Here is an 8201-nt window from a genome sequence, read left to right on the forward strand (position 1 = left end):
ACCCAATTCACACTCTCCTTTTGACCCTTGCAGGACAAGATGTGAGCCTTGAGCTTCCTTCTCCAGTCACCATGATAGCTTGTTGCCATGCTTCCCTGCCATCATGGACCTTTTGACCTTGGGAACCATGATTCCAACAACCCCTTCCTCCTATAACTGCCTTGGTCATAGTGTTTTATCACAGGAATAGAAAAGTAGCTAAAACAGAAGTTCCCAGGAAGTGAGATATTGCTGTGACAGATCTGACCATGCTGAGTTTCCTTGCCTGCTTGTTTGTTTTCAGGAATGTTGAAGACCTTGTATCTCTGTACTGGAAAAGTCATTGAACACTCTGACCAGTGTTTAATGGGCCATTCTAGGAGGAGCTTAGAAGACAGTAGTGCTGCAAACTTAAGGACTGTTGAGGCCCAGCTCAAGAGGTTTCAGGGAGGTTTCTAACTAAAAGGTAGAGATTGTTCTTGTGATGTTTCATCAAAACTTGTGGCTGCTTTCTGCCTATGTCCAGCAGAAGACAATGTCATTCAAGTGAGGAGGCAGTCTACAGAATTGGGAGAAATATTACCACCTGTAAATCCAAAAGTAGATTACCAGAGAAGAACTCTTCGTTCTAGGACAAGAGGCAACATGTGGTTAAACTGCATTTATGAAAGGGAATTCAATGCCCAGGTCCCTTATAAGAAACATACTTTGTTTTCAAGAAAGAAGCACATATAAGGAACTCAAAAAGCTAAACATTAAGAAAAATAGTCCAATGGAAATAGGATGCATGGACTAAATAGAGAATTCTCAAAAGATAAAATGAAAATGGTTGAGAAACATCTTTTTTATGTTCATCATCCCTAGCCATCAGAGAAATACAAGATAAAACTGCTTTACAATTTAATCTTACCCCAGTCAGAATGGCCGAGATCCAAATAAACAAATGGCAGCAAAAGCTGGCTTGCGCTGAGCTGTGGTGGCGCACGCCTTTAATCCCAGCACTTGGGAGGCAGAGCCAGGTGGATCTCTGTGAGTTCGAAGCCAGCCTGGTCTACAGAGTGAGTTCCAGGACAGGCACAAAGCTACACAGGGAAACCCTGTCTCAAAAAAAAAATAAATAAATAAATAAAAAATAAAAAATAAAAAAAATAAAAAAAAATAAAAAACCAAAAAAAAACAAAAAGCTGGCTTGCATCTAGGAAAGGGAAAGACTTACTGTTTGCAGGGATGCAACCTGGGATAGCCACTATGGAAATCAGAGTGTAAGTTCCTCAACAAGCTAGAAATGATCTACCACATTATCCAGCCACACCACTCTGCTGTAGAGACACTTGCTCATCCAAGTCATTGCTGTTCTCTTCCCCATGGCCAAGAAATAGAAACAGTCTAAATGTCCATAGACTAATGAATGGATAATGAAAATGTGGTATATCTTCATAATGGAATATTATAGATGTTTTTATTTAAAATATTTATAAAATAATATAAAAATATTTGTATGCAAATAGATAAAAGCACAACACATTAAAAATTAACCAAACCCAAAGTCTGTGTAGCTCAATGAACCCCTATATGGTTAGGATAAGCACTAAAAACAGAAACAGTGGGGCTTCACACAAATTTTGCACTTTCAGTATTAACTATATTTTATACAATTATGTACCACCAAAAAAACAAACAAAATCCATCCCAGCCAGTTCGATGGAGTAGACATACAGAAGGAAAGAAAAGTAAAAAGCCCCAAGGCAAAAATGTAGAGAAAGAGAAGCAGGTCAAGTTATAAAAGCTAGCAAGAAATGAGGATAAGATAAGGCCGAGCATTCATAACTAATATTAAGTCTCCATGTCATAATTGGGGAACTGGTTGGTGGCTGAAAGAAAAATCCCAGTACAGGATTGAACAACCCTTTCACAGCAGTCAGCATATCATAGTCCTGGATTCAGATATTTACATTATGATTCATAACAGTAGCAAAATTACAGTTATGAAGTAGCAATGAAAATATTTTATGATTGGGACAATCACCACAACATGAGGAACTATTGCATCATTAGGTAGGTTAAGAACCAGTGCTTTAGCAGAACAATAGTAACTGGTTTTCCCCTAGGTCCCTGGCCTATCTAACCTCAGGTTTTTGGCCACCCAAGCAGCATTGAATATGGTTCCCTCTCATGGAGTGGGCCTTAAATCTAATCAAATATTGGTTGGTTACTCCCACAAGCTTTCTGTCACTATGGCAGCAGTGTATCTTGTAGGCAGGCCACACTGTAGATCAAAGGGTTTGTAGCTGTGTTAGTGTTTACCTTTCTCCTTTGGTAGCATGCAGAGTACCTTCTAGTAACATGCATACTAGTCCATAGGGGTGATGCCTCTAGGTAGGCACTAGATATATTACTCTGTGTTCAATGAGTTATGTAGGTGTTGTCTTCAGCAATAGGCCTTATCATCAGTTTGTGGAGAGCCACCAATAGCCTTGGCAATAGGCTGGGTTGTTTGGGGATTCCCATGTGTCTTAGTTATGGGTTTCTATTGCTGTAATGGGACCCATTACCATGGAAACTCTTAAAAAGGAAAACATTTCATAGGGACTGGCTTACAGTTTCAAGGTTTAGTCCATTAACATCATGGCAGAAAGCATGGCAGTGCAGAGGCAGACATGGTGTTGGAGGAGCTGAGAGTTCTGCAGCAGGCAGTGGGAAGAAAGAGGGACACTGGGCCAGGCTTGAGCATTTGAAACCTCCAAGCCCATTGCCAGTGACACACTCCAAGGCCACACTCCCAATAGTGCCACACTCTGAGCCTATGAGGGCCATTTTCATTCAAACCCCCACACCATGGGACCCCTCTGTGTAACAGCTCAGTTAGCTGTAACCCATTCCCAGTACAGGAAGCTTTATTTGGTGATGAGAGATAGAAAGTTGGGGCTCCATCCCCCCCAATATTTGGCAATTTCATTTAGCGTGCCTTTATATATGTATATATCATAGAAAGTATCTATTGTGTTATGATTCCATATGACCCCTCAAATGACTTAGTTTTAGCTGTCGCTCCCATTATTCCCTCCCTTACCAATTCTTCTCTCCCACTCCTTGTTTGATCCTCACATTCCATAACAATCTATTCTATTTCCCATTCCTAGGGAGATCCGTCCCTGCTCCCTACTCTTGGACACTTTTTTAAAGGTTATTGGCCTTTGTGTTTCTTTCTTTCTTTCCTCTTCTTTCTCTACCTTCTTTTTGAAAACTATATACATTTCAGCTACCCTTTTATTGATTGACAGTTGTATTTCCTTGGTATTTAATTTCTATAATGTGTGGGTGCTAGCATTGATTCTTCAACATGTGCACTCCATTTGGAATACCCACAAATATCAGAAAATTAGTAAAGGCTCATGGGAGAGGAAATTCAAGGAAGAAAAACTGGAATGCAGTGTCAAGAGTTAAAGGAGAATAACGGTACAGAAAGGGTTAAATGGGGAGGAGGATGGAAGGGTAGGGTAGAGCAGGGAATGTGGACAGGGATAAAAATAATGCCATAATTGTATTATTTTTCACTGCATTTATTGTGTATTCGTCTGTTTTGCTCTCTCTCTCTCTCTCTCTCTCTCTCTCTCTCTCTCTGTGTGTGTGTGTGTGTGTGTGTGTGTGTGTGTGTGTGTGTGTGTGTGTTTGTATCCCACAATGGACAGCATGTGGAGGTCAGAGAAGAACTTGTATAAATCCATTTTCTCCTTCTACCTACCATGTGGTTCCCAGGAACTGAACTCTGATCTTCAGGCTAAGTGACAATAACTTTACTCACTGGACCCCTAATTCTCTGATTTTAAACTTGAGGAGAGATAATAAGACACAAAGTGTGAGTGCATTGACCACTAAGTCTCACCACTGAGTTCTGCCTTCTTAACCAACATGGTGGAAGGAGAATACTGACTCCTGCAGGTTAACCTTGAACCTCCACATACGTGTCATGACGTATCAACACAGAAACATGGACAAACAAATAAACGTACATATCTTGTAATTGAAAGTAATATAGACAACTATATAGAATTAATGAATTAAACTTTTAATGATACACAAGAATGACAGAGTATCTGATATAATATAGTAAGATACATGTAGACTACAAAAGACATCTAAGACATATGACAGAAAGACCAAAATATAGGGTTCAAGACAAGGTTGTAGTAGAATGCTTGCTCTCATGCTGCAGAGCCAGGATTCAATGAACAGCACTGAAAAACAAGGTTATAATGATTTTTAATATTTGTAAGTTTATAAATATTAATATGTAAACACATGTAAATACACATTATGACTTATTAATAATTTTAAAACTTTGGAATATATGCCCAAACATGTAAATAAGCCATGTCTTTGCAGAGTGGGATGAGTTTCCTTGGACAGCATAAATGTATTTTCTAAAGTTTGTCTGCAATGTACTAGAAAAAATAGAAAAATAAAGATGTAAACAACATCAACTTCAAATGTAATTTACTAGGAATAAAGCTAAACTGAGCCATCTTTCCATGTGTACACAAAATAGAATTGGATGCTGTGGTGCTGAAATGACTTCAGCCCATGTGATGGCAAATCTTAACTATGAACTTGATTGTGTCAAGGATGTCTGAGCAATTTCTCAAACACTACTCTGGGTGTGTCTGTCACATTTCTAGACATGGTTAGGATATGAAGTTTCTGACCTAATTTAACTGTTTAGGTCATTAATACATTCAAATTTTGCATAGATGATTAAGAGAATTACAGGCTGAATTGCACAAAGCAAGGACCATGGCCTTGGAGAGTGTATCCTATCCTGGTCCCTTCCTACTGTGCTCAGCTATGTGGTCTACATGCTATGATGTGAACTGCTCTGGTCCACTATGTCCTTCCCACCATGATGAAAACCTCTAAAATCATAAACTAAACTGTATCATTGCTCTGTTGTACTGTTTTACCCAGGTCAAAGCAGTGAGAAATCGGATGGCATATGTCTCCCATTCAATCAATAAGAATGAAGTGAGATACTGAACTAATGTTTGCTAGAACGTTGGCAGAAGAGGCACCACGAATCTGAAGGTTCTTAAAGGGGCTGTGCGGTCTGCCATACTCACTAGTATAAAACCAGTGTTGATAAAAGTAAAGGTGAGAGGAACAGGGAAAGTGTGGAAAATGTGAGCTAGTGATGGAAGGGTGGAGGAAGAGGAGGAAGGAAGCAGGAATATGACAGGCAGAAGCCCTCAGGATATGGGGAAGCAGAGAGCATTGCTCTATTCCCAACTAACTGCTGAAACATCAACAGCAGATGCTGATTCCAGGCAGGTGTCAGGGCTTGGGCAGTGCAGGGAATAGATGGCTCAATGCTGTGAGCCTTGAGAGCACAGGGGAGGAATAAGGACTCACCTGCAGCAGAACTGGGCACGGAAGGGCCCAGCCTCTAAAACTCATTACACAGCGATTGGTCATGGCAACATGTGAAATCCAGTGTTATATTATAATGGGTAAAAGTCTTATTGAAGCATCTGGAAGAACAATCCTGCTGCCCAAACCAGATGTCATAACCTGTACAAGAAAAATAACAAGGGTCAAATGTAGATGTAACCGTCTTGTTAAATAAGAAACACAGAGCTGATTGCAGAGTTAAAAGGCAAGGGGTCAGAGCAATAGCTGAGAGCTGAAAACCTTAGTTTTCACTGCTGCTCTGTCTTTCCTCTCCACAAGAGAGCTACTTCTGTGTGTTTTTTCTTTTTTATAGACTTTCTGTTCTGCTTTCTCATTGGTTGTAAACCCAACCACATGACCTCCTCACCACTGCCTGTCTGTACAGACCTCTAGGTCTTCTATGGTTGGTATTGAGATTAAAGGCATGTGTCGTCTTGCTGGCTGTATCCTTGAACACACAGAGATCCGCCTAGCTCTGCCTCCCAAGAGCTGGGATTAGAGGTGTGCACCACCACCGCCCAGCTTCTGCTATGGCTTGCTCTGACTGCAAGGCAGCTTTATTAATATACAAATAAAATCACATTTCAGTACAAATAAAATATCACCACAGTCAAACCTAAGTATTTGTAAAATCAGAGTCTCAGAAAAAGGTGAATTCGACTCCCTGGTGAAATGCATGCCAGCCACACTGAGGTGACTGTAGTTACCACCTATCAACCTATAATCTGGCCTGCAGGCATGCCTCCCATTCCCCAAATTACTCACTGGAATTTTACAGTTCAAATCCGCTCATTCTTAAATATGTTTTCCAAAAAGCTATAAAGAGCATGCAGAGACACCTCCCCAACCCCCCACTCAAAAAAAAAAAAATGTCTTCTTTTGGCAAAGAATGGTAGGCAAGCAGTACCAAATGGAAAGGAGTCTTCTGAATTTGCACAGAAACACACCTTCCTAGTCTCTGCTTTGTCCCCGGGAGTGTACAGAAGGGCTGATTCACTCCTGAGCAACAAACAGGATGACCCCAACATCTCCTAGGCTTGACATACCTTTAGACACTACCAGTATGGCACATTCCTGGTCATCTTTAGCCTCACAGGTGCTTTCTCCTTTCTCACACTTTCCATCAGCATTTAACAGGTCACACTGCAAACATGTCAGAGCTGAAAAGGCAAAATCGAGGATAAGAGGTCCAACCAGAGCACCACCTCAAGGATGAGACCGGAGCTGAGCCTGTGGCTATAATCAATAAGTAAGAAACAATGACCAAGGAAAGAGCTGGGTATATGCTGAGCTGAACTCTAAAGGGTAGCCCATGACCTTGGACACTAGGAAGGGATTTGAGAAGAGCCAAGTTTCTCCAGGTCAAATACCGTGAATGAGGTGGGCTGTGAGGAGGAAGCACAAAGCTCTGATGTGGGGAGCTTGAGCTTGAGCCTGCCGCCTGTGACCACACAATTGCTCCCATCACTTCATTGCCTTATCCTTTCAAGGACCTTCCTCGCGTCATTTCCAATACAAATTTAGGTCTATGCACAGGAAAGCTGGAGGAATTGAGGGTGTTTGCTTGTTAAGAATGAGGAGGTGAGCTGAAGGACCAGGAGAAAGGACACCAGAAGCAGAGGCATGACAGAGGATTTGGAGACGCCCATACTGTATGCAACAGAGGGACGAGAAGAAAGGAGCAGTGAGGATATGGAGATGAAGGCTGTGGGGTCCACGAATAAAAGCAGTCAGGGTTTACATCTTATTCCTGACCTCCAAAACCCAGTACCCTTTGACAGTATGTCTGCCCACCAGCACTGGACCCTTCCATCTGCCAGTATCTCACCATGGAGGAAGCCCACCACCAGGGAGAGACCCAGCAGTAGCAGCAGGTAGTGCTTTTCCATGGCAGTGGGATCCCACGTTAAGAGAGCAGCAGAGAGCAGGACAGAGCACTCAAGGACTAGCCTCAGAGTGCATGCTAATATATGAGCTCAGCTAGAAAGGAAGCCAATGGGATCCCAAGCCAGTGGGCTGAGCAGATAGCCCCAGGGAAACATGGATGCTACGTGCTTCTCTCTGCCTGCTCCCTTCTCCATCCCTTCCCAGTGGTTCAAGTACTTCCGGATTCCTGTCCACGCGTCTAGTTCACTAACTTTCAAATGGGGATTACTAGCTGTGAGATTGGAAGGAATCTTGAGACTGGGTGGCTGAGGAGCCTAGACAGTGCTACACACACTAGGCTATGACTCTCCACATAGAAGACTGTAACCTTCTACCACTACATCCAGATGTTAAAGTCTCTGACTCTTTGTGAATGGGATACATGTCTAGGTACATGTTTAAATCACTGAAACCCAAACTGCAGATTCGGGTTCCTCTTCTGTGTAGACTCCAGTCATCTTCCTGGGGACAAGATAGAAAGACAAGACAAACTACAGGGTCATGGAAGGAAAGTGTGATGGGAAAACAGGCCTTTCATTCTGGATCTGCTTTCTCTATCCCACTGATGGAGCCAAAATGACACAGAGACACGTGTGCTTCCTAAAAACCTCCCAAACAGGTAAAAGACAAAAGTGAACTGAGCTTGCCAAGCACCAAAAGGATATGTCACTGAGCTTCCTCCTCTCATTCCTAGGTTGAAGCAATGTCTCACAAATAAAACTGCCCTTGGGGCTGCAAAAATAGTTTGTATACACATTATATAGACAGTGAGGTCAGTGCCTCAACTCCCTGACAGAAGAACTCCTTCAAACCTAGACATTCTTTCTGCAGACCCAAATGCACACGTGCCCTCC

General features: G+C 42.1%; 1 protein-coding gene across 1 annotated transcript; it reads right to left on the reverse strand.

The window, feature by feature from the left end:
• Nucleotides 1-5416: 5416 nt before the first annotated feature.
• On the reverse strand, nt 5417-7310 carry LOC118586842 (secreted seminal-vesicle Ly-6 protein 1-like). Its single transcript, XM_036192202.1, has 3 exons — nt 7250-7310; nt 6468-6581; nt 5417-5541 (listed from the first exon to the last, which is right to left on the reverse strand). Exons 1-3 carry the CDS (start codon nt 7308-7310, stop codon nt 5417-5419), a joined length of 300 nt encoding a protein of 99 aa, XP_036048095.1.
• Nucleotides 7311-8201: the final 891 nt, after the last annotated feature.

This window comes from Onychomys torridus, chromosome 7, assembly GCF_903995425.1.
Source record: "Onychomys torridus chromosome 7, mOncTor1.1, whole genome shotgun sequence".
Taxonomy (NCBI): Eukaryota; Metazoa; Chordata; class Mammalia; order Rodentia; family Cricetidae; genus Onychomys; species Onychomys torridus.

Excerpts from the sequence above, each read along its gene's own strand:
- LOC118586842 (XM_036192202.1), bottom strand. The coding sequence starts at position 7,310 with ATGGAAAAGCACTACCTGCTGCTACTGCTGGGTCTCTCCCTGGTGGTG. Across the intron at positions 6,582-7,249 it reads GGTGGTGGGCTTCCTCCATG|CTCTGACATGTTTGCAGTGT; the intron begins GTGAGATACTGG and ends TTGCCTTTTCAG. Across the intron at positions 5,542-6,467 it reads CATACTGGTAGTGTCTAAAG|GTTATGACATCTGGTTTGGG; the intron begins GTATGTCAAGCC and ends TTTCTTGTACAG.